Genomic DNA, 25,568 nt, shown 5'->3' with positions numbered 1-25,568 from the left:
GAACAAGGCAGTGAGCAAGAAATTCCATTCCTGTGGAAATCAGTAATTCCTCCGTGCAGGCTGCTTTTGCTCATGTGTGTGTGTGTGCTTTCTTTTGTGTCACTTTGTGAAGGGCTCTGATATTATTATTATTTTAAATATAGCTTGCCCTGGGGCGGGGGAAATGCACAAGGAAAGAGCCAGCAAGCAGCCTATCTCTCAGAAGAAAAGAGCAAGCCTCGCAGCACGGGAACTAGCTTCACTCAAGTGTGCAGTTTAGAAGTAAAAAAAAACAACAACAATAACAACAACAACAACAAAACACAAGACCCTATTCCAAACACCACCATTTCGGAGGACGCTGAAGAAAAAGGACCCCAAACTGGCTAAATACAGTGAAGGATACGGTCAAACAGGGTACAAAGCGAACCTAAACGCAGTTTGAGCATGGGCTCTGAAGTGCAATGTAAGTCTTCCTTATTTTTTTATTTTTATTTTTTTTTTAAGTCATAATATCCAGTTGTTTAATTTCCATTTTGAAGCCAGGCTGGGCCAAAAGGTACAATTAGCTACAAAAACCAACGCGGAGCAGAATGTGGGATCTCTGATACCAGCCTGAACATGATACTGAAATACAACAGAAGTCAGAGACTATCAGCCATATTATGGAAGATGTACTATAAATAAGAGCATATCTAATTATTTCAAGAGAAAGATGCTGGATGGAATCTTTAATCAACTTTCTTAATAGGGAAGCAAGAGCTCTGCTGTTTTGTATGGCAAGCTATTTTAATACTGCTGTGTTTAAAATTGTGTGATTACAGTTACCAATAGCAATAAGATGTAGCTCCAGAGGGGAGTCCTAGTGGTTGCAAAAGTTTTTTTTCTCTTTTATTTCTACAACATTTTTGCTCTCTCAAGCCTCAAGTCCACAGTCTCTAGCCTTCAGTTTGGCTTTGCTGTTCAGCTGGATTTTCGATGTGTGCCAACGCTGGACTTCCTATGGAACAGAAAACAAAACATTTCAGCATTCGGAGTAATTCTGGTATGTTTTTCTACATCATGCTACTGGCAAAAATGCAGTCGACAAAAGATTGTGCTCCATCAACTTCTGACATGGACATCTGAGGAATATAAAGCCTGATGGTGACAAAGGGTGATAATTTCCTATTTTTCACTATTTATCTCACCGGTTTTGGACTTAGCAATGGATATTCTTTGTGATGAGGAGAGCTCTGTGAACCCAACTGCAAACTCCTTAATACAAATAAATCATGAGAGAAGACTCTACAGAAACGTTTACGGACCCGGAGAGATTAATATATCACATCTCTTTAACTTGACTGCGGACTCTGAAAACCTAACTAATCTTTCGTGTGAAAGTAATATGAGTCCACCATGCTACCCTTCCCTGTTTCAGCTTTCACAGAAAAACTGGCCAGCTTTGCTGACAGTGATAGTGATTGTTTTAACCATTGCTGGGAATATTCTTGTCATCATGGCTGTGTCACTGGAGAAAAAGCTGCAGAATGCCACTAACTATTTTCTAATGTCACTTGCAATAGCTGATATGCTGCTGGGTTTTCTTGTCATGCCTGTGTCAATGTTAACCATACTGTACGGTGAGTATTAGCCATGTAATCTGCTGCATGTATAGAGAAGCTTTAAACATTGCATGCACAAGTTGTTGTTGTTCTTATTTCAGTCTCTTAGCACAAAGAAATTGCAGTTACTCCATGCAAGGTGAAATATGTGTAAATGGTTAAAGAATGTAAGAATAGGTGAAATGCCTTTCCCCACTTTATATATCTAGTTATAGACATTTTAAACTCAGCCCAGATCATTAATTTACTACTAATTTGCTGATGGAATTGTCTCAAAATGTGTATGAAGATGTTTTGTTCTCCTTATTCTTTCATTTTCCCCCATGGCTTATAATTTCCAGTTTTTCTGATGAGTATTTATGGTCCTGCCAGTTACTTTGCTCTGCAAATGTACACAGAAGCAGTAATGACTACCTTTAGATTAAAAGTTGGCAACCCCTTTAATTTTTTTTTAATGAAGTAATTCAAACTCTAATAATTCTCTTAACACCAACATCCTGCTCAGACCTCCACTTGCTGGCAAAGGCTGCAATAAATATTGTGGGAGTTAAAAAAAATGGATGGGAGTTAATTCTGCCTATTTTTTAGTAACATTTACAGAAGCAAAGCTAAATATCGGCTATGATTTCTTAAGAGAAGTTATTTAAGAATTAAGTGGATTATGACTCACAGTTCATACCCGTGTAGGTGATTAATAGCAGACCTTTCTTCTCTTTTTCACCAAAATTATTTGCAGCACAGCTCACGTAGGAAAAAGCAGCAGCCTGTGCATTCAGTACAAATACTGCCAGGCTGTTATCACCCCTAAACTTTGAGAAATGCATTTTCCAGTGCCACAACTGAGTGGCTGCAGCTGAAGGAGAAGCCAGACAATGTCAGGAGGAAAGTGAAGCTGTTTGCGAAGATTTCTCTTGCTGCACAATTTCGGGAGTATAGCTCTTGAGTGTGAGCCTGTAACTTATGAGAGGTTTCATCCAAAAAAACGATTTCAGCGTTTTCTACACAGATTGCACCCCAAAACGGTGTTGGGCATAGGTGAGGGTGCAGTGTTGTGATTTATCGTATTAACGGTGAAATTACCTCGGTGGTGGAGGAGACGGTGTAAAGCTGGGCAGAAACCGTCCGGTGCCTGAGCTGAACAAAAACCCTGCCTGCTTCCCTGAGACAAGCAACAGGGACTCCTGCTGGCCGGGCTCTGCTGCTGAGGAAGGAAAGGAGCGAAACCCGAAGGGCTGAGGGGGGATTTCGAGGGGGAACCGCCGGATTCTCGGGCACAAAGCTCCGCCACCCCCCGGAGGTGGCGCGGGGGGAGCGCCCCGGCAGCATCAGCCCAGTGTCATCGCATGGTGACAAGCGATAGGATGCGAGGAAATGGCCTTAAGTTGTGCATGAGGAGGTTCAGACGGCGCATCGGGAAGAATTTCTTCATGGAGAGGGAGGTCAAGCATCGGAAGGGGCTGCCCAGGGAAGTGGTGGGGTCCCCATCCCCGGAGGTATTTGAGAAATGTGTGGACATGGTGCCTAGGGACATGATTTAGTGATGGGTGCATGGTGTGAGGTTGATGATCTTGAAGGTCTTTTCCAACCTAGACAACTCTATGCCACCCATACTGATAGTCCCAAGTCTGAACAGAGGACTTTTGCAAGGGGACTCATGAACCACACAAATCCTTGGACCTTTTCCTCCCTAACCAAACTTTAAATTGGAGCCATGTTTTTGTCGCTGTTGGTTTTGTTGTTTGTTCTTGTTCTCCCCTGGATATGTGGAGGGTTGCATTAGACAGTGACCGGAGCACAGCACAAGGAAAAGGTGCCCCATCCCACACGCCATTACCATGTCCTTGGGCCAGCCTGGAGGATGTTATCTACACCCTTCCTTACATCTATTGTTAGCTCCTCTCATCTACCTTCCGATTTTGTGCTCCTGTAGTCTCCAAGGTGGTTTATCTGAAGGGTGGTGTTTTTCCCTTCCCCATTCAGGTAGAGTAAGGACAAGAGGTCTAGGAGGGTATGACAAATGTGTTCCCACAGAGAACAGATGCATGGTGTCAAGTGCAAAAGTGGTTTATGCCTTTTCCCTGTGTAAACTGGCCTTGCCTGGCAGAGAGAGGCTGCTTGGAAGACATAATCCAGAAAGACACCCCTCACTTGAGACAGTCCAGAGACTGGATTCCCCTTTTAAAAACCAAGAAAAAGATAAAACATATCCATAAATACCATGCAGCTTGTCAGTGCCAGTCATATTACAGTAGTCCAAGAGCATCAGGAAATAGGTCTCAGTGCTTACGGAGACTACATTTAATTAGGGGCAGACCTAGCTCCTTTGCCTTTGTTCCTACTATTGCAATTTAGGCTGTACATGTATCTCCAAATGAGCCAGGCACTCCCTGAAACACTAACATATTCTCACAACATCAGCTTTTGCATTGCCCCATGCAGAACTGTTATGGGCAGCTCGAGTAATATGCTCAGAATTAAATCACCACAAGATATGGGCAAGGTTAATTGCAGAACTTGCCCCAAGAAGAGTTATTAGTGGTTCCCTGCAGGATTAGAGGGACCTTTGAATGAGAGTCCTGCAGGGCTCTGTTTATCCTGGGTCTGCTCAATACTGCTCTTAACTATTTGAGCAGAGTATGAGCTTGCATGGTTTTCCAAAAGTCCCAAGCTGGGAGAGGTTACAAGCACTCAGAGGGACGGGATCAGAATCATCAACAATGATCTGGACCCCTGAAGAGAAAGTCTAAAATGAACAAATGAAATTCACTGAGGATAAATGCAAAGATATCCGCTTAGGAAAAAGATAACAAACCAACTACTGCTGGGGAAATTAGTCCAGACTTCAGGAATATTGAACGAGATCTGGCTGTCAAAATGAATCATAAGCTAAGTGTGCATCAATAGCATCCTTTTTTTAATACAAAACACCCTCATCATTCCAGGTTGCATAAGTCAGGACATTCCCTGCAAGACCTGTGAAGCAATCTTGCATTTCACTTAGCAGTCAGAAGGTCTTTGCAACACCACAGAGTCCAGTGTTGGTCACTGCAGTATAAGCAAGATAAATTAAATAGATTCCAGGGCAGAGAAACAAGAAGCACAAAAGTTCTGAAAACATCATCTGCAAGCAAAAGATAAAGGAATTGGCTTTGCTTTGTCTGGAGGAGAAAAAGAAAAGGCTAGACAAGACACGATAGCCATCTTCCAATAGCTTTCAGAAAGGACAGTAATCAATTATTCTTCATTGCCATTGGAAAGAACAAGCTAAAAGAAAGGCTTAATTTGCAACAGAGAAGATCTAGACTGGATATTGGTAAACACTAATGCACTTACTTGGGATTGCTCTCTCTGGGGGAGCCTATTGTGTTCATTGATGATATAGGGAATGCCCTCCTTATTAAATATGTGGAAGGTATCTAAAGATAGGTGATAAAAATATCACTGATATGCAACTAAACACATATGCTTCTCTAGCTGCTACTAAACCTGAAGTTTCAGTTTCAGAATTTACAGAATCTACAGAATTTTGTAGATCAGCAGGTGATAATAATACATTAACCACACCAAAGAAAAATCTTACAAGAAAATTCAGAAATTCCACACTTAGAGTGACAAAATTATTTCTCTTTCCACAGATTTGCTGCCAGAAATGGTTAATTACAACACCAAGCATTACTCATATAGAATTAAAAAGAAAAATACACACCCAGCATGTAGCTTGGGGGGAAAAAAAATGGTTTCTTAAAACAGAAATTTTGTCAGGCAGCTTCTACTGAAGGCATTACTCACTACCAGCTCTTCTTAGAAGTATATATGCAGTAAGACAAATGCATCACAACAAAAACCACGAATATGTCACATTCGTAGCTGACGTCAACTTTCTTTTGTGCAGGATACATGTGGCCTCTACCTACGAAGCTCTGTGCCATTTGGATCTACTTGGATGTGCTTTTCTCCACTGCCTCCATCATGCACCTCTGTGCCATCTCGCTGGACCGCTACATTGCTATCCGAAACCCCATCCACCACAGCCGGTTTAACTCAAGAACGAAAGCTTTTGCAAAAATAATCGTTGTTTGGACCATATCAGTTGGTAAGTGAGGAAATATCTCAGCATGCAATTGCAGATTTCGAGCTTTTGAGAGGATTTGACATATATATTGCAGCCTAAAACCGTATTCTCTGCCTGAAATATTTTGCTTGCCACAGTGAAAGAAGTGCTGTAATGTAGTAATTAAGCAATAGACAATCAACAATGACAACGGGAAAAGGAGGAGAAGCCGAGCAGCACTGTCATAGGAAGAATGCACATCAGCAATAGGACTACTGAGTTCAGGTTTGCTTTAAGGATGTGTTTATTTCCCATATTGATTATCCATCGCTATCCTAACATCTGAAAAGAAAAATACAATCTTGACTTACAAGAAGGTTTCCCCGTTTTACGTAAATCAATTGTTCCCAGCTTCTCATTAGGGTAATTTGCTCAGAGTTTTTTCATATGGGCAGATCTTTTCTGGTTTTCTCGGTTCACAGGGTGGGATATTTACACCATCCTGATTAGGAGGCATTACTGCTCTGCATACCCCATAAACCAGAGATGTTTCCCACAGGAAAGTCCAGAGTTGCAGCCTTAAATATGTGCCCTGAATGACTCACCAGATGAATCTCTCTTTGCACTGCTATAACCCAGAGACTTGAAACCAGCCGTGGCAGTGTCACTTGCTCCTTTACATGGTAGCAGCGCTCTGGGTCCAGAGCTGCTTCAAGGCGTGGGAGATGGAAAGGGTTTGGTGTCTGCTGCCATCAGGGTGTCGGGGCATTTTGTCTGCAAGTCGAACAGAGGCTCTCAAGCAGGCTGAAAGCACAACTCTGCTCATCCATTTCTGTAGAGCTCTCTCTGAGCACTGGCAGCTCGCTTATTCAGAAGCAGGAAAAATTCACTCCCTTGCTCTGGAATAGAGGAATGTTGCCAGCAATCAAACGTAATTAGCCACTTCCCTGACTAATATAAATTAGTGCAAGTGGTAACTGTAATCCATTACCAGGGAAGGAGATAATGCCTAACACTGCCACCTGCCTGCTGCTCTGAATTGTCTCCTGGCCTCCCTTCAGCCCTGTCAAAAAAACACTCCAGGATATTTATGGCCTAAAGTAGCTGCATCTTCTGCAGCACAGCAAGAGATAGCAAGAGCCCTCTCTCAACGAGAGGGCAGTTCTGCATCATCCAAAGTACCGCAGACCTGGCAAGGTCCAACAGCACCACACGTGGTTCTGGATGTGGTGTGTCCAGCCGATCAGATGTAGGTGTCTAGCACAAGCCTAGAGCAACTCACTCAGATGTAGATGTCTTCATTTAGCTAAGATGAATCATACCTTCTATCCCTGCAGCCCCTTTTTTACCATTCCACTAGAAAACACATTAATTTCTACATTCATTTTCTTCCAATCTTGGACACCGCTAAGCATAAGCATTCTCTCTATAACATAAAAAAGAAAAGTATTCATTAAGTGTATCTGTACTGTGTTTGTATTTGTGTGTGCTGCTTGTTCTTAGCGTGTGAAACTACTGTGCTTTTTAAACACTAATAAATTCACAGAAGGATCAGAATGAGCAAACTAGTGCTCCACGTACCTCAGCATCTTTTTTTCAGACAGTGACTTGCTATCAGAGTGTCTGAACTAGATCACTATTAAAGCGAATTCAGAATAATCTATAATTTAGGCCCTGTTGTCTAGAATATGGTTCACGTACTCTAGTAGGCGGGTTTAGTTCTTTGATATATTGATATTTAATTTCAAAAGTTAGGAACATTTTTTGCAGTAATAGCTGGTAACAACTTACCACTTTAAAACACCTTTTCTGCTCTCTAGAGGATTTTCCCCTAACAGTGATCAGCTAAAACACATATTTTATTTTTTATCACTGTGGCAAGTGACAGCAACACAGTCCCTATTTATATAAATCTGAAAATTGCAACTTCTGGCTTTATTGGAAAGCACACAAGTGTGGCATGAATGAGGAGGACGGAGTCAGTTTTACTGTGATGGGATAAGGACATGCGTAAGGCAATGGGGGATGTTAGAAAGATAGTTGGACTGACAGAAAACTCTATCTCATTCACATATCATCAACACAGCATGTGGCTTAAATAAATGCAAAAGAACTCAAACAAAAAAAAAAGGAGATTGAGGTGTGCAGGTGTGCAAAAAAGTTATAACGGAGCTCCTGAGCTGCCCATTGGAAATCTATATTGAGATTGCGTCATGGCATGTTGCTAAATAAAGTAAAGAAAAATGCTGGTGTTATGAGCAAACTTGCTAGATGCCAGGTCTCCTGTGCAATCTAATGTCAGTTGGTCCGTGACTCTGTCCTGGTCCACCCTAGTCCGACTCAGAATGGATAGGAAATAGTTTCTGAAGAATGAGGTGCTTCACACATCATTTGCTAATAGGAAATGGTTTCTGAAGAATGAGGTGCTCTAGGTATCATTTACCGATCTGCAGGCTCTCAGGGCTACTTAGAGTGGCAGTGCTATAAATTACTTAACTCTTTGCACCTTCAGATGTGTCCAGCTAGCACAGGCACAGCCAGTGCCAGGCACAGCATGCTTTCCCCAGTGCACAGTGGGGCTGCTATTTCAGTGACAATTTCACAAAGATGGGAGCTTCTCGGGGTTTTGTTCTCCAGCCTCAGTCCAGATACCCTTTGGCTGCCCTTTGCTCCTGAAATTTGCAGCTGGTGCCCTGTGAACCTCTCTGAATCTCTTCTAGTACTTCTGCATCCTCTTTGAGACACAGGTGGCCAGACCATAATATTGAAGACATGGACAAACCATAATTCATCTTGTTTCATAATGTTTCTGCCTTGTTCTCAGTTCCCAACTTAGTAAGTCCTACCATGCTGTTAGTCTTCAGGACCAGTCAATCGGTGGTCTTCTTCTGTTAGCTTCAGTGATGTGGGAACTAATTCAAAAAAAAAAAAAAAAAAAAAAAAAAGCATAAAAAATGACAGGTTATGTGATTTACTTGACTTCTGCAATCTTGATTTTCTTTGTAAAAAAAAAAAAAAATATTTTACTAACATTTGTTTTTGCATTTAGTGGAAGAAGAGCATTTAGCCAGCAGCCTTTCTTTCACTAGACCATGTAATGCCACAGGCAATTGGCTTAAAATGGATTATAATTACTGTAACAGATTCTAATCATGTCTTTAATTCTTAAATCATCCAGTACCCAGAGTGGCTAGATAATTAGATTATTTGTAGCTGTTGAAGGCAAAAGCCCATTAGACCCTGAAAATTATTCCATTTGTTTTAAAGCACAGAGGTCATTAGTGAGAACAGGTGTAAAAAGCCCCAGCATTTTCCCTTCCTTGAAAAAATTAGACCAAAATGTGTTCAATAGAGTTTAGCTGGGATCTATAGATGTGCGAATAGAGCCTATGCTGAAAAATACAGGTAACACACCTCTAAGTGGGCCTAGGAAACATACTGCTCTGCAAGAGGCCAAAAATCAGCATTCTCTCCTTTAAAAATCCTTGAAAGGGCCACATAAAAGAGTTAAAGTCATGAATGTTAAGCCCCTATATATATGTCATTCCTCAGTCCTTCTTTCTCTCTGTTCCTCTGCTAATGGTGAAGTTTGATGAAGCTCAAATCCTCTTAGTCTGAGTTTTCTCTTTGCTTATCATTTCTCACTCAGCCTACACATCTGCTCGCTGCCTTCAGGCAGTCTCTGCTCTCCCCAGTCACTAGCAACTTGGATTTATTCGGTACCTTTCAGGCAGGAAAAAAAAAAAAAAAAGGTATAAACTGGAGCTGGACAAAGCTGGTGAAATATTCCCCATAACAAAACTCTTCATAACTTTGCCATTGCTTTCGAGGTTGCAAAACCACAAAAATCGTGCTGCATATGAAGCAACATTCTCCAAACCACAGGGTGCAAAAAGTTACCTCCAGGTGTATAAAAGAGGTCCAGGGCAACTCGGCCCTCTGATATTTTGGCTTTAAGCTGACACAGAGGCTTTACACTTCTTTCTCAGGCAGCCTGCAGTTTCTCTGCATGACTTCTAGCTGTCCTGGAGAGTACGAAGGGCCAGGGAAGCAGCTGGGATTTGCAGAGCATAGCTACCAGCATATCAGGATTGTGGTTTGTTGACAGCTTTGGCCTCCTTCAGCTCACTGAGCACTTAGGACAAGGACATCCTTCATTTGAAAGTCCCTTTACTGTTTTCAGAAGGCACAGATAGCCAAGGGGCTGCAGGCTGGGAATCCCTCTTCTGGCTCCACCACATCCTCCATTTCTTCCTAATGGCTTTCTTTTAATTTGCCAGTTCATTCATGTCTCATTTAGGGGTGGTTTAGCATAGGAAAAGGCTACTTGATATTACATGGAATATACTTGCCTAAATTACAAATAATTGCCACAACATTAAAATCCACTAATAAAGATTCAAAGGTGAGCACCTAAATTTGGAAGCCCTGAAGCTAACCTTAAAATATCTGCTACACTACAGTCTTTACCATAAAAGCCAAAAACGGTGACACAACACGCGGAGAAAATTAAATTAATGATAGTGAAGGGTGATTGCACAAAATCTTGTAAACACAGCATTAGAGCTTCATCACCATCTCACAAATACAGGACCTTCATTGTATTGCTTTATAGACACATGATATATGAAGTTCAGCAGTCAGCAACAGTTGTGCCAGTAGGGAGTTCATTGCCATCCTAATGACCAGCCATGACAACTAATAAATAAATGAACATTTCATGTGCAAGTTGTCTGAGAGACGCTAATACGAAGTGCTGTGATGCACACTTCCAAGTTGACTAGCACATGCATTCTGGTTATGAGACATAATGTTTTTGAAAAAGACACGTAAATATCCTATTTACTTTCCTCATTGATGTAAATTATTGCCGTCTTTATTGTGTAGCAGAATCCTTTGCTTGATTTGGTCCTCCCAGAAGAGTGAACGTATCTCACCCATCAGAGCAACAGTTTACCAGTTATCTCCCTCTTATGAGTGTGTAGGTTAAAAAACCTTGCATTTTGAGCTTCTGTATCTCTTTTTCAGTAGCTGACGAGGAGCTGTTACTAACCCTATATTTCACCTTTTTGAAAATAAAATTAAAAAAAAAGCTTAAATCAATGGGAATAGAATAGAATAGAATAGAATAGAATAGAATAGAATAGAATAGAATAGAATAGAATAGAATAGAATAGAATAGAATAGAATAGAATAGAATAGTCCAATTGGCAAGGAGCTTCAAAGATCATCTAACTTAGCTGCCTGAGCACTTCAGGGCTAAGCAAAAGTTAAAGCATGTTATTGATGCATTGACCAAATGCTTTTTGAACACTGATGGGCATGGGGCACCAGCCACCTCTCCAGGAAGCCTATCCCAGTGTCTGACTGCCCTCACGATAAAGAAATGTTTCCTAATGTCCAGTCTGAGCCTTCCCTGGCACAGCTCTCTGCAGTTCCCATGTGTCCTACCATGGGTTCCTGGGGCAGAGCCCAATGCCTCCCCCTGCACTTCCCCTCCTCAGGACATTGCAGGCTGAGCAACGCTCCCCAGCTGCTGTGCCTGAGTCCAGCACTACCCCGTCTCAGCTGCAACACCCAGCATTTTCCTTGTTGAACTCCATGCCATTGAATCTCATTGAGCTGATGTCTATATTCTCCAAATCTGGAAACACGGAGATAAAGAAACATCATAAAGATCCATAGGGCCAAATTTCTGAAGCAGAGACATGTGTGACCTGGCAGATTTCTAAATGGGAGAGAATATATTCTACCAGTACATATGTATTGTCAAATAGAGATGTAATATATGTAATTAATATCACATACTTATTTACCATTTTCTTTGTGTAGTTACCTGATTGTCAGGACAAGATGAAGGCTTTCTTTTCCCATGAAATTGTCATATGCACTCATTTGATATGCTTCTCCTTTGCAAGAAACATTCTGCTTCACAGGCAAAAAAAAAAAAGGAATGAGGAGTGGTCACACCATTAATGTGTGTCTTTTCTTTCTGCTTGGTTTTATTTTAAGGGCAAGTTTTTACACAATCAAGCTGTATTTTTAATATCATAGCTATGTGGAAGGTTGATCAAGGTACTGATGACAGAATTTGTTCATTGTCCTTTTCTTTATTTCTTTAACTTGTCTTTGCTTAGAAGACCATAAGGACTGTGCTATTCTCACTGAAGCTACTGGCAAAAGAAACATTAAGTTCAATTGGACTAGGCTGGTCCTATTATCAAGTCCCTTTGAATGAATAAGCCCTATAATCAGCCAGTCTCTCTTTTGTAGGACATTTCAGAGTAATTGGAATGTTTTAAGAAAAAAAAAAAGGCAGTAACAGTACAGTGCCTATTATAAGTTATTCCTCTGTCTTTGAAAGGCTGTATTTTTGGCCAGTTGTGTACCCAGCACAATGTGCAACACACACAAGAATCCAGGATGTATTTCCCCACTGGAGAGGGAAGTCTTGGTCCCACCACCAGGCCAACATTTCTCCAAAAAGTGCTATGTAAGGTGTTGCAAAGTGTAGAAAGGATTTGTACACAGACCTCTCTGGTAGATCTGGTAGATCTAGTGGATCTCTGCAACAGCATAATGCCAAAAGGGGTTCCTATATTGACCAAGAAATTAGCTGAGCATCTCTAATCAGAGGAACAGGGACTTCTGCACAGCAGAAACCACATGCAGTATAAATGAATGTGAAAGAAGTGCACAAGGAGTCATGTTGGGATTTATAAGCTCTGTCATTTGTACACTGTAATTGCATTTAATCACCTTATAAATTAAAAATAGTGTTGTTGAAGTAGTACTGTGTTGCGTAAAGAAAAAATATCGTGAAAAAGAAACTTGAAGCCCTTTTAAAATTGCACAGAGCAATCTCACAGCTTCGTTTATGTGTTTTAAAGAATTAGAATTCGATAAAGCCAGATTTTGCGTTTTATAATGTTAGGAAAGATAAATGTATCACAGGATTCTGCTTTAAAATGAAACCCATACATTTGCCCCAATTAGCATGAACATTGCAAACTACGGCACACTTGGGCTGCAATTAACTTCCCTCATGCGTTTCCCTGCCCATGTCGTTGGCACCATTCCTAAGCAGAAGCCCAGCTAATAAAAGTCACGGGGTTTGTCAGAGCTGAGACAACATATTGCTAATTACCTGCAATAAAATTTAGTAGTACCTGTCAGCTGATTTTTCCTCTGTCCTCCAGAGTCACCAGTGGAAAACAGCCTGCCGAGCTCCTATGACTTTCTGAAAGCAGGTGGAGACACTGCAGTAAGGTCTCTCTTTTCTGGCTGATCACAGTTGGAGCCGTGCACGTCACAGTGTTCAGCCCTGTATGTCTCTTGCAAGGAAATCTCACCCACTGGGAAGACTTCTTTCCTTTGGGCAGAACATAACTCTCATTACAATTTTGTATTTGACCCAAGCTTTGAAATATCAAGTGGGCAGCTATTGCTAGGATGACAAAATCACAGAACCACAGCATGGCAGAGGCTGGAAGGAACCTGTTATAGGTCCCTATCCCCAGGCCCCGCTCCAGCAGGGTCCCCCAGAGCAGGGTGCCCAGGACCCCATCCAGGTGCCTTGTGTCACTATCCCAGGAGGAGACCCCACAGACTCAGGTTGAGCTGAACCATGAGACTCCTGAGAAAAATATTGTGTGTTTTTAGGTCTCAGGTTCACAGAGTGAGCAGCATAACTTCATCCTTACAGCTGTGTGCCCCAAAGTTTGGGGTTGAGCGCTCCCATGGTAAAACAAGCCCTGGTTTTCATACTACTGCATGACATGAGGAGGCTACTCCAGCAAGCAGAGTAACTATTTTTAGTTGCAAAGGTAGTTCATGTATTCTTGTTTTTTTTTTACATTGTCAAGGTTACACTGATTTGTGATGTTTAGCAGAAAGATAAGCCTAGCAATCTTTGCGTATCACCTACACTGCAGCCCGTAGATGGGAAATATGGGCAGATACCATCTATTGCTTTTCCTTCTGCTCTTTAACTCTGACATCTTCCAGATGTGAAAAGGGCACTGCCTGATCTGACAAAAGACCAATTCAATCTGTGTGAAGGGCATTATCCACCAGGTGGGCAGCAAAGCATAGAGCAGAGTATCCTGAATCATTATGTTCAGACCAGTACCTGTTGGTAAACTGCTTTACATCCTGTTATTATTATTATTATTATTATTATTATTATTATTAGTTTGCTTTTGTTTTTGCAAATTATACATCATGGTGGGACATCTACCCCAATAACCATCCACTAGTGCAACTTCCTTGTATATCTAATAAGAAGCTGACTATTTGCTTGATGAGAAGCCTCTGCAAGCAACTACAAAAAATAAAGATCTGGGTACAAGTGGGATCTAGACTAAAAAATGCAGCTAGAACTGGGGTCATGAGGTGCAGACCATGGCCCTAAGGAGGCAGCCGGCAGCAAAAATAATGTGTCTCAGCCTAAGCCTTGACTTTCTGGACCAGAAAGTCCAGAAGAGGTACAGGGATGGTTGTCTGTCTCAGGGCAAAAGTGTAGCTAAAGAAAATAAAATGCTAAAAAAACATATCTGACGATTACCTTCAATGCTGTGTTAAACTACACAAGATCAAACAGCAGTGCTGGAGAAATCTCAGAGAGATACCAGCAGAAATCTCTGTTCAGTCCAGTGGAGGATTATGCCAGAGTTAAGTAAATTACCAGCATCTAACAAATCATCTAAAGTAATAATTAAAAGCCCAGAAGTGTAAAAACTGGGATAGTAGAGGATCTTGTCACTTAAACTGCTCCAGGAGCCATCGCATTAGTTGCTTATGATGGTGGAATATCAAAGATCTGTCCATAATTTCTCGCTTATTGCTACTATTGCTTTTTTATGAAGCGTTACCGTGTACTTAGCATGTAGTATAATAAGTTAGCCCTGAGGAACCCTCAGGAGCTTCACAGCTAAAAAGGCAGACTGATAACTTGTGATCTGAGGAGGTCCTGATAAAAATGTATTGTGGTGGTTTGTTTTTTTCAATGTTGAAGCACGATTATGCCCAGACCTATTCTCCTGGGGGCCTGAACAATGAATGTTGCAGGAAGCCACCTATCATGGAAAACAAAAAGGTGATTTGCTAAGCAAGAGGAGTATCACAGGTGGTGGGGATTGATCCCACTTACAGGTTCTTTTGCTTTTCAGACAGCAACATTCACCAAGCAAGCGAAAACTATAAATTTCTTACTTCTTTCAAGTAGAAATTAAGCCATTGCTACAGGGAACTTAGAAACACCAATGTGATTTAAACACCAGCTGTGTACACAGAAAGGGAAAAGGATGTTTGACCTGCTCTCATGCATTTTCCTGAGCAGCAGCAGCAACAGGTTTGTCCATCAACGAGCTTTAAGTAAGAGTGTGGAGCACTTTGCCCCTCTGCAGAGAGCTAGGCTGGAGACCGATGGCACATCTTGAAATTCTTCAGACGAAACATTCATCTCTTTATCATAAGGTCAGTCACTTCCAATCATTTCTAATCATCACAGATGAAGTGGTTACACAGCCTGAGTCCCCCAGAGGAGAATATTAAGGCCAGCTCCCTCCCGGATCCCAGCTGACAGCAGGACTGCAGATGCCATCTGGCTACCTTGGGCTCAAAGGCTGCTTGGCTAGCCACCCCCAGGCGAGCCTTCCCCTGTCCTCTGTCCATGCTTAGCCAGGCACCTCCTTACTCTCCACTCCTTCCAGATTCAGGGATAGTTGCAATCTCACCAATAAATTGTTAAGAGTAAATAATATTGCAGATAAATTGCAGGGTGGGAGGTCTTAAAAGTTTGCTGTTGTTGCATTAGAAACCTTTACAATTTCCTCTAGGGACCGTGTAATGTGACACAGAGTCCTCTCTCCTTCCTGGCAGGCCTCCCCTGGTTGGAGGCAGGGATTAAAGCACAGGCAGATGTACAGAGCAAGCTGGAGTCCATGCAGAAAGGCTGGCACATAGGGCCACGTGTCCTGCCAACCTCGCTTGAAATGCAATGCCACTGTCCCAGCAGGGAGAGCCGGGATGGGGACCAGGGCAAGGGGCAGGCGAAGGGCTCCCAGGAGACCTCACAAGACCCATAGAAAGATATAAATTGTATTGACAAATTCTAGAGAGGCTGTGGGGTCTCCTCCTGGGAGAGCGGCACAAGGTGCCTGGACAACGTCCTGGGCACCCTGTGCACAGTAATCTACAGAAGGCAATGAGACTTACTTTTTATCTAAATGTTGACACATTCAATGAGTCTAGGGCTGGGGTCTTTGACAACTTTCTCCAAGCTTAACATAACTCAGATATTCAGAACCAGACTCTGAGGTCTAGCCCAGCATGGTAACAGGAAGATCCGCCAAATTTCTGGGAGATCCGAGGAAGAATCCTGCATGTGCTCCACATTGTTTTGTTTCTTAGCCATATTGTACAAAAATTTATCTACTAGGCAGTTTCTTATTTAGTTAAGAACAGCACAGGTTTCTCCAGCAATTTCTTTCTCCTTTGAGACCCCCTTTCTGTCCATCTGAGTGAGCAGAAGGTGAAGGCAGCCCTTGCAGACCAGCTTGTGCTGGCACTAAGCTGGGTTTGGTTGCAATATCAAGGCTCACTATTTCAGCTTATTCAGCTGAAACCACTGGGGTCCATTCACCATTGCTCCTCGCTGCATACATGGTATGATCCAAAATCCACAATCCCTAAATCTTTTAACAAATTAAATTTCTTTAGGGCATTTATAAATCTTTCTTTCTTTCTAGCTGTTTGACAAGTGTAGACTTCTAGATGCCTCTGTTAGTGCCCTTGGTGACTGGGTAATCGTATTACACAGGAGGATAACAACTTCCCTTGATCTGGGATAGCTGTCATGAGCCAATACGCACCTTGGCAGAAGCCTCTTCCCAAACCAAAGATAACATCACTAGATGAAAAGCAACAAGTGTACTGGTGGAGAGACTCTACTGGAAATTGCAGTGTAAAAAATAGCATCTTTTCATCAGATACTGAGAAGGATTAGAAAATTCGGCAAGGAAGTAGGAAAGACTGGACCTGAAGGACACAGAATTGCGATAAATAAGTCCTGCTTCATAGCTAAGAAAGGGGATTTGAAGTGTATATAGACAGAGTGGCACTTGGGTATGAGAGCAAGGAAACTGCTGCACCCAGGAAATAGGACTGCATGCACATTTTGTAAGTGAACAGGATTATACCAAAGCAATAAGCAACTCCATCAGCAGTTTCTTCTCATAAATAAGCCAACCTGGGAGCCCTGGATTTCTAATCAGTTGGGTCAAACAAGGTGCAGACGTCCTTCATTTCTTGCTCTGTCCTCTCTATAATGCCCTACTGATTCTGATTTGTTTCTTTTTAAATTATTACCACAGTCTTGCAAATTAACTTGGACAGGCAAATCTCTGCACTTGTAAGAAACAGGCTTCATATCAACGACAAATATATCAGGGGGACACTGAGACTTTTCTGATTCTATTTTTCAAAAGTGAAATAGACCAGCTCCATCATTATATTATTGTAAATGATCATTTACAATAATTTTCTCATGTAAAAAGAATTGAATATATCTCCTACTAGGCTAAATAATATGCTTTCTGAAAGATTTTCGGAGCTGCTGACAGCAAAGCTCAGAGTTTTTTCCTAACATTCATGCTGACTAGATGGAGCCTCCAATGGTGATTCCCAAACCACCCCGTGCTTTTCAACATATGCTTTCCCCTGGTGGAAATTTCTGCTTCTGCATTGCTACCCATCAGCAAACTGCACAACTTTGCTATCGGGCAAAATCTGGGCAGTAATAAAATTATTAGCACATCTCTGTGCAGTGGCCCAGGATTTGGCCCATAACCCGACTATGTCAGAATCGATGCTACTGCTAAAATTTGAGGCAGGAAGATTTTGTTTCTTTTTCATGCAAAGGTGAACAAAGGTGCTGAGTTTTGTCAAGAAACTGTAATGGCATTTCTAAAAGGGATTTCCTGACCCATGCACATTTATTTAGGTGCATGGTAATGCTCATTTATATTAAAATCAATTTAAATTGGTGTATATGGGCTGAAAACATGTGACAGTTGAAGAAGAGTTGATGGAAGGAACCTTGACTTTATAGGTTCATTCCCCTTCCTTCTCTACATCCGAAATACCCCCAGTTTGTCAGTCTTCAGGGCATGTTGTAAATTCTGGCTTTGAATCATTGATAATCTCAGCAGCTCAAGGCAGCTACAAACCCAGTTTACCTGTCCAGTTAAATTGGTTTTATGGCTGCTGTGTAGCTCTGAAGACTTGCAAGCCAGCAGCATGTACCACTAAATCAACCTCTGTCAGTTTTACCAGGATTTTTGAGAGAACAGCATGAAGGATGCCATTGCTTTACTTCTTAACCTTTGGTGTTTTTAAGAGCCTTTTGTCACCCTGAAGTTGTGCCCAAATGGTTGAGGTTTAACGCAGGATTTATTACTCATCTTTATTGTTTGGGTTCTGTTTTGTGGTTTATTAAAGTCTATAGAGTTTGAAACAGCCACCTGTGTATAAATCAAGCTATGTGAATAAATCACCTTATACTGGAGGAACATAATATTTAGGGTTTGTCCACAAGGGAAAATGTTCTGATATAAATGGGAATACCAACTGGAAATGAGGTAGCTAATGTACTTCTAGTGCTTCAGTGAATGCTCCCAATCAGGGCCAAGAGCTTCCTTGTGCCTCAGCTCAATTTGATTTGGACACAGAGTAAGACAAAGCATAAAAAAGCACGCAGAGCATATCGAGACTTTTTCCAGACTAATCTTGAGGTAGTGGGAGCCAGGGATGTGGGGTGTGGAAGAGCTGTGCTGCAATAACTCTTCCTGCTTGGTCCTCTCTAGTAGTTTGAATACACTTGCACAGTCTGTGTCTTCTTAAACAGGCACAGTCACCAAAAGCAGGGAGATAGAAAGCATGGACTGTATAAACAGCAGCAAAGTACATATCTGAATCAAGGAGAAATAGAACAATCCTCTTTAAAGAATTAATTCAGTCAGTTGCTATAAAGCCTAATAAAAGCTAACTGTTGGGCCATGCCAGCTGTTTGTTGAGTGACATAGGCTGCTGTGGCTGACACTCTGAAGGAGTATGGGGATTTCCAGTGAAGCCATACAAATCCTTGACTGGTTGCTTGGGTGTGTGTGGGGCTCTGGGGCCTTCCCTGTAGACCCAGCACCTTGGTCCTGCATCTGGATCAGCAAGACGATGCTTGCTGCCATGGCTGACAGGAATTATGGAGCCTAGCTTTGTCTCCCCTTCTCTTGTCTCTTTGAAGCCTGAACATGGGGCCCTTTAGGAAGTGCTGGTCTGTTGACTCAGGCTCTTTCTCTGGAAGACTGTGTGTTCAGCTTTGGGCCCCTCACTACAAGAAGGACATTGAGGCCCTGGAGCGTGTCCAGAGCAGGGATACAAAGCTGGTGAGGGGCCTGGAGCACAAGTCCTGTGAGGAGCGGCTGAGGGAGCTGGGGGGGGTTGGTCTGGGGAAGAGGAGGCTCAGGGGAGACCTCATTGCTCTCTGCAGCTGCCTGAAAGGAAGGGGTGGGGAGCTGGGGGTCGGCCTCTTCTCACAGGTAACCAGTGACAGGACCAGAGGGAATGGCCTGAAGCTGTGCCAGGGGAGGTTCAGGTTGGCAATGAGGAGACATTTCTGCTCAGAAAGAGCAGTCAGGCACTGGGACGGGTTGCCCAGGGAGGTGGTGGAGTCACCGGCCCTGCAGGTGTTCAAGGAGAGGTTGGACGTGGTGCTTGGGGACATGGTTTAGTGGTGACACTGGTGGTAGGGGATGGTTGGACCAGATGGTCTTGGAGGGCTTTTCCAACCCTAATGATTCTATGGTTCTATGCCAGGATGGGGTACCTGGGTACAGTAATTTTAACATAACCTTTATCAGCTCTGCTATTTTATCAAGAGGTTAACTGGTATATCAGCATGCATTTTTCACATATCAATGAACACATGAATACAGCTTAGACCAGGACCTTTTAATAATTCTGCCTACAGTATGAGTTTGATCTTGTCCAAACGTCATTGTTATGTGGCTGACATTCATGGCCTTGCACAATGCCTCCTAAAAATCCCATCAGAGTAGAAGCCTGGTTTGGACAGGGAAATTTCTATATTTACATTTTAAGCCTGACTGCTTTCGAATTTTGTCCCTGTGTCCTCATTGGGACACATTTGCCATTTTCATGCTACAGAGGCCAGAAGCTAACCATTGAAGAGAGACAAATTCTGCTCCTTTGGGATGAGGAACAATAAGTTTAGTCTCTGTAGAGATGTGAAAAGATAGATTTGGGCTGGAAGTTAACTTATTCCATGCCACAGTATGAACTGTGGGATCCCTTACATCAGCTGAACTGGGATGTACACAAAAAGGAGGTTACAGCTGTCAATGTTCTCTGCTACCAAACTGTGTGATACAGAATCACAGAATCACAGAATCACAGAATTTCTAGGTTGGAAGAGACCTCAAGATCATCGAGTCCAACCTCTGACCTAACGCTAACAGTCCCCACTAAACCATATCCCTAAGCTCTACATCTAAACGTCTTTTGAAGACTTCCAGGGATGGTTACTCCAAATCTGGTACTTTCAGATTTTATAGGGACCAGCTACCTGTGGCTGTAGGAGAAGGAAGCCTTGAACGGTCATTCAGAAAAAATAAAAACATACAGGACTAGGAGTGACTGCTGCAGCTCTGCTGTGAGCAGCACTTTTGCACTTGAAGGAATCACAAGGAGATGTGAAAACTCCAGCTTACAAGCTGAAGCTCATTTCCATTCAGTCACATTTCAAAGCCAGAAATGTGGATGTGAGATGCCAGTTCTTCAGAACATGTTCACAACAAAACAAAGCAGATGGAAAATTGCTGCCCTTGTGTTTCGGGTGAGGAGTTGTAACTGACTTTGGCCTTTCCCTTGAAAAAGCTTGCAATTACACTAAAATTTTCCTCTTTCTGGTGATGCTGACTCTCCTCCCATGACTCTTGATGCGGCTGAACTGTATGGTCGGTAGTAACAAAAGGCATCTTTTTAGTCTGTCAATACCATTGTTTACTTTATCTCTGCAGCTCACATTAGGTCCTTGAATGAAATGAAAAAACAGCCCTGCCGTTATCTATACTGGGCAGAAGCGGACGGAAAACCTGTGGTGTTGCTCTGACTTGCACTGCATTTCCATGAGGCTGAAATGAGGTGCTGGCAGGCACTTAGTGCCTTCGGTATCCCTTCAACTCATCAAAAAAAAAAAAAAAAAAAAAAAAAAAAAAAAGAGAGAGAGATTCAAAACTTTCCTCAGACCCTCGGAAGTGTTCATCACCTTGAATTATTCAGGCAATGAGGCTCCTGCACGTGACCTCTTCCTCAGTGCCTTCAACCAGACTGAGCTGGGCTTTTACAGGCAGGACCCTTCCTGGAGCTGCTGGAGGTTTCTGACAGCTCAAGCCAGGAGCTGTCCCACACTGTATGAGTTTGCATCTCACACGCCGGCTTCTCATAGCCAAAGCTCCAGCTTGTAGGCTCGTGCAGTCTTGGAACAGAAATAGAAAGGGCAATACCACAGGCTCTCCATCACCCTCTGCCCTGGGCAGATAAGGAGGGTACTGTTGTAAATTGGCCCAAGGCACTGCCATGACTCAGTTCAAAGCTGTGCAGATAAAATAAGCCACAGTGTTGTTAGAAAAAGAAAGAGCCTTGTAGAAGCTCCAGGAGCACCAAAAGAATTAAGAGAAAATTTGAAGAGAATAATAGCTTAATATTATTACTATAATTATTATTTTGCACTGTGCCTGGACTTCAGGGCCTTCTTCTTGGACTGGTGCTCTGTTAGGCACTGGACAAGCATGAAATGAAGTGAAAGCTTGCATTTTCAAAGGGTTCCCCATCTAAGCACCACAGTGAGAAGAAGGGAAGGGAATGAAAGGGAGGTAGAGACTGAGTGCCATTAAAGTGCTGGTGGCAGGAGGCTGAGTGTCAGGACTCATCTGTAAACCAGGAAGGACAACCTTGGACACACAGGGGTTAAGGTAGGGCACAGCATCCTTCTGTCGTGTCAGTCATGTCATAGGAAATTCTACTCTGATTCATTTTCTTCCCCAGAAGCCAAACACAGCATCCATTCTCTTTGAAGATACAAAGGGGAGTAAGGCTCCCAGGTGATGCTAACTTTGCATAGGAGTCAGATTCACAGCAGCTTTTGTCTAAGCAGCGTTGTGTTACTGCTTCACAACTCCACTTTTGCTGTCTTCACAGAACATTGTCCCTTTTGCTGCCTGAATACTGCCTCTCTTGCAGAGACAGCATCCATCTGGGGGGAGGAGAGGAGAGAAATTTAAACCAAACAAGCAAACCAACAAACAAACCAACAAACAATGCAAACGAGCAAAAATCAGCAGCTGTTTGACTTCACACAGGCACTAAGCAGCATTTGCAGAAGTCCCTAGGGAAATGGCTGAGTGGGCTTGAATCAGGAGGAGCAGTCCAAGGAGGATGGACGTTATCACCTGGCTTTGCTGTTCATGACAGAGCAAGGACATAGCACATTCTCCAGGGGATGATAAGATTTGCACTGTTGCCGTTGCCTTTGAGCTGTGCTTTGGGAGGGCAGCATGTAGGGCTGGCAGTACCAAAAAGGGACCTTTGCAGTCCTGGATGGTGAGCTGCATCTCAGGCTGTCTCGTATCAGTGTCTCTCAGTGCTTAATTTGTCCCCTTCTTTCCTCCAGCTGTTGCCATGGGAAGTTTTTTTTGCATTTAGACTGTGTTGACTGTGTGGAGACTACAGGAAGAGCAGAAAAAGACCCAACGGACGATTACTCTCAGACTTGCTAAATAATTTATCTTTTTTCCTAAAATCAGTATTTCACAGCCTAGTCTGAAACCAGTACTGAGAACACCTTTAATCCTCTTACAAGAAACAGCCCAGGACCACTCTTGACAGCCACCCCAGAAAAGAAAGACAAGATATCACCTTGATCACAGTTGATAAAAGCCTTTGCCAGGGTGGCAGGAGCAAGGGCCAAGCGTAGGGATCATTGCAAGATCCAAGAGCAGAAGAAGATACCCTTTTGTTGCTGCCAGGTATTATGTGACCCTTTGATGGAAACAACTGTATCTCACCTGTGGCTGAGGATTTTTGGAAAGAGGGAATTGAGATTAGAGCAGAATCCTGTGTAATGCCAGTGCTGCTCTTCACCTTGCCCTTCTTTGCTGGGAAAGAACAACTGTGTTGCACAAACCACAGCTCACTTCATCAAACTCAACATGTGCAAGACCAACATTTCACACCACATGGTTTCTTAGTGTGGCCCCAGTAAAAATGGCATAAGGGGATTAGTATCCTACTGCTGCTGAAACATAAAACAGTGTATTTTTCCCTCCCCTGTGTAAATTCAATTTGCTTTGGGATGCCTGTCAATCGTGGCTCTATCTGTTAATGTTCATTTATGTCCTGTAACTGGTAATTCTTTGAGAAATGAACTCTGTACAGTTCAGAGTGTTTTGCTTATTTTTTCTTAGAGACTGGAAGCAGTATTTTTTCTTATCATGTTTAACCTTCTCTTTCTCTAATCCACCTTCAGGTATCTCCATGCCTGTACCTGTCTTTGGACTACAAGATGACTCCAAGGTGTTTAAGAAAGGCAGCTGCCTTCTGGCGGATGAAAATTTTGTCCTAGTAGGCTCTTTTGTGGCATTCTTCATCCCTCTAACTATCATGGTGGTCACTTACTTTTTAACTATCAAGTCGCTGCAGAAAGAAGCCATGTTATGTGTGAATGACATTGGCCCAAAGACCAAGTTTGCTTCATTTAGTTTCCTCCCTCAGAGTTCCCTTTCTTCAGAGAAACTCTTTCAGCGCTCTTTGAACAGGGACGTGGGGACTTCTGGGAGGCGAACCATGCAATCCATCAGCAACGAGCAGAAGGCTTCCAAGGTCCTTGGCATTGTCTTCTTTCTGTTCGTTGTGATGTGGTGCCCCTTTTTCATCACCAATGTGATGGCCGTAATTTGCAAGGCGTCATGCAACGAAGAAGTCGTCGGTGGACTGCTGAACGTATTTGTCTGGATTGGCTACCTTTCTTCGGCTGTCAACCCACTCGTGTATACGTTGTTCAATAAGACCTACCGCTCAGCTTTCTCTCGTTACATTCAGTGTCGCTACAAGGAGGAGAAGAAACCTTTCCAGCTGATTTTAGTGAACACTATCCCAGCGCTGGCGTACAACTCCAGCCAGCTCCAGCTGGCGCAGATGAAGAGTCTGAAAAAAGAGGCCAAAATGGTGACTAAGGATTATTCAATGGTCACGATAGGAATACATCACGTGGACGGTACCTCAAAGGGAAGCATCAGTCCAGGGAACGAAAAGGTTAGCGGCGTGTGACTCTGCTAGCCCATCGGCAGATGCCATGGCAACCACCAAGAGTACGCTGAAAATTTCACCGCGCCGTGAGGAGCTCTGATAGCGTAGGAAAATCAGCCCTGCTCGAGAGACTCTCCAATAGCATCACATACACCTCGTATTATCCTGTTGACGAAAAGCAGGGTTGAAATGGTACCCAATGTGCAATTTTTTTTCATACAGTACTTTGGCTGTTTTAAGCACAGGCTTTATTAAACTTATTTTTTTAATATTCTAAAGGATATATTTCTTAAAGAAAAAAAAAATGCAATTTCTGGTATTCTAACATGGGCTGTGAAGAAATGTACGCATTTCTTTTCTCTTTGCAAGTGAAAGCTAAGCTGTCCTTTGATTTCCTCGCAGAGTAGGTTCCAGCTAGTTCGCCTTGCTGCAATGGAATTTTGTTATCATTAACTGAATGAGCACTTTACGGAATTTTAAATAAAATGATGGTTAATTTACTAATATATATTTAAGATAAATTTTAAAGCATTAAAGAAAAATCTATTAAAACCTGTATAGATGAATTATATGGAAATTTTGGTAATGGTGTTTTTATGGCTATTTTTTCTTCCGAGTGACCATTCTGATACGTTACTGGACTTTCCTGCCATTTGCTCTATAGTTCAAATTAGCAATCTTCAGAAGTAAATTATACTTGAATGATCCTTTGTTTCTACCACCATTCTTAATCTTTATTTCTTGTCTGGCACTTTATTTCCATTCTAAAAGTTTCATAAGTTCTATTTAAAACTTGAAAGTAATTTTTTCAAAAGTAATTATTGGATGTGATTCTCTGCTCCTTCCCACTGGTGTTGACAGCGAAGTGAAGGGAGAAAAGAGTGGAAAATCAGGCATAACATTGCTAAATAATTTCAAGAATGATTCTATGCCTCTGTTTGATTCCAGAAGAGCCTGACTTCCACTTATCAGTGGAAGTGTTACATGAACAAATCCTTTAGTAAAAGATTTCAGCAGAGTCTCTCACCATTTCTCTTTGGTTAATAAGGCCGTTATGAAGGTGTCCTTCTGGTTTTGTTTTAGTGCTTGTAGAGTCAGGATTATTTAAGAACTGTTACTTGTTCAAAATTGTTTTCCCTGTTTTTGCTGTTTTGCTGTTATGGTAGATTGCTCAGGAACGGTAGGTAGCTTGCACTATTAGGACTCAGCCTTAATGAAATATGTTTGGGCAAATTGGGCCCACTTGAAAATAACAGGACTTATAAACAGCACCATATTTCACCTGCATAGCTCCAAGGGCAGAAAAAACATTACACAGAGAATATCAAACACATCATCTGAACAAATGCCTAGTCATGAAACTTTTCCTTTTGGCCATCATAGACAATTTAACTGAAGCCAGTGGGACCGTGCTGGAGAGCAGAAATACAAATGTTGCATCCATCTGCAAAACTTAAATCCAAGCATTCGATTCCTTACATGAATTTTTCAGCCATAATGAAAAGAAGTAGGATGCATCTGAGTTTCAGATCCTGTCCCTTTAGAAAAAAAAA

At 42.3% G+C, this 25,568-nt stretch overlaps 1 protein-coding gene across 1 annotated transcript; it reads left to right on the top strand.

Annotated features, from left to right (window-relative positions):
• The first annotated feature begins 763 nt into the window (after nucleotides 1–763).
• On the top strand, nucleotides 764–24,153 carry HTR2A (5-hydroxytryptamine receptor 2A). The gene is made up of 3 exons (XM_032203445.1): nucleotides 764–1,601; nucleotides 5,476–5,676; nucleotides 23,237–24,153. The coding sequence occupies exons 1-3, from the start codon at nucleotides 1,187–1,189 to the stop codon at nucleotides 24,034–24,036; spliced, it is 1,416 nt and encodes a 471-aa protein (XP_032059336.1). The 5' UTR covers nucleotides 764–1,186; the 3' UTR covers nucleotides 24,037–24,153.
• Nucleotides 24,154–25,568: the final 1,415 nt, after the last annotated feature.

The sequence above is a fragment of the Aythya fuligula genome, chromosome 1, assembly GCF_009819795.1.
Source record: "Aythya fuligula isolate bAytFul2 chromosome 1, bAytFul2.pri, whole genome shotgun sequence".
In the NCBI taxonomy this organism is placed as follows: domain Eukaryota; kingdom Metazoa; phylum Chordata; class Aves; order Anseriformes; family Anatidae; genus Aythya; species Aythya fuligula.
Note: the sequence above shows the minus strand (reverse complement) of the source record. Positions and strands in the feature narration are given on the sequence as shown.

Excerpts from the sequence above, each read along its gene's own strand:
- HTR2A (XM_032203445.1), top strand. The coding sequence starts at position 1,187 with ATGGATATTCTTTGTGATGAGGAGAGCTCTGTGAACCCAACTGCAAAC. Across the intron at positions 1,602-5,475 it reads AATGTTAACCATACTGTACG|GATACATGTGGCCTCTACCT; the intron begins GTGAGTATTAGC and ends TCTTTTGTGCAG. Across the intron at positions 5,677-23,236 it reads TGTTTGGACCATATCAGTTG|GTATCTCCATGCCTGTACCT; the intron begins GTAAGTGAGGAA and ends ATCCACCTTCAG.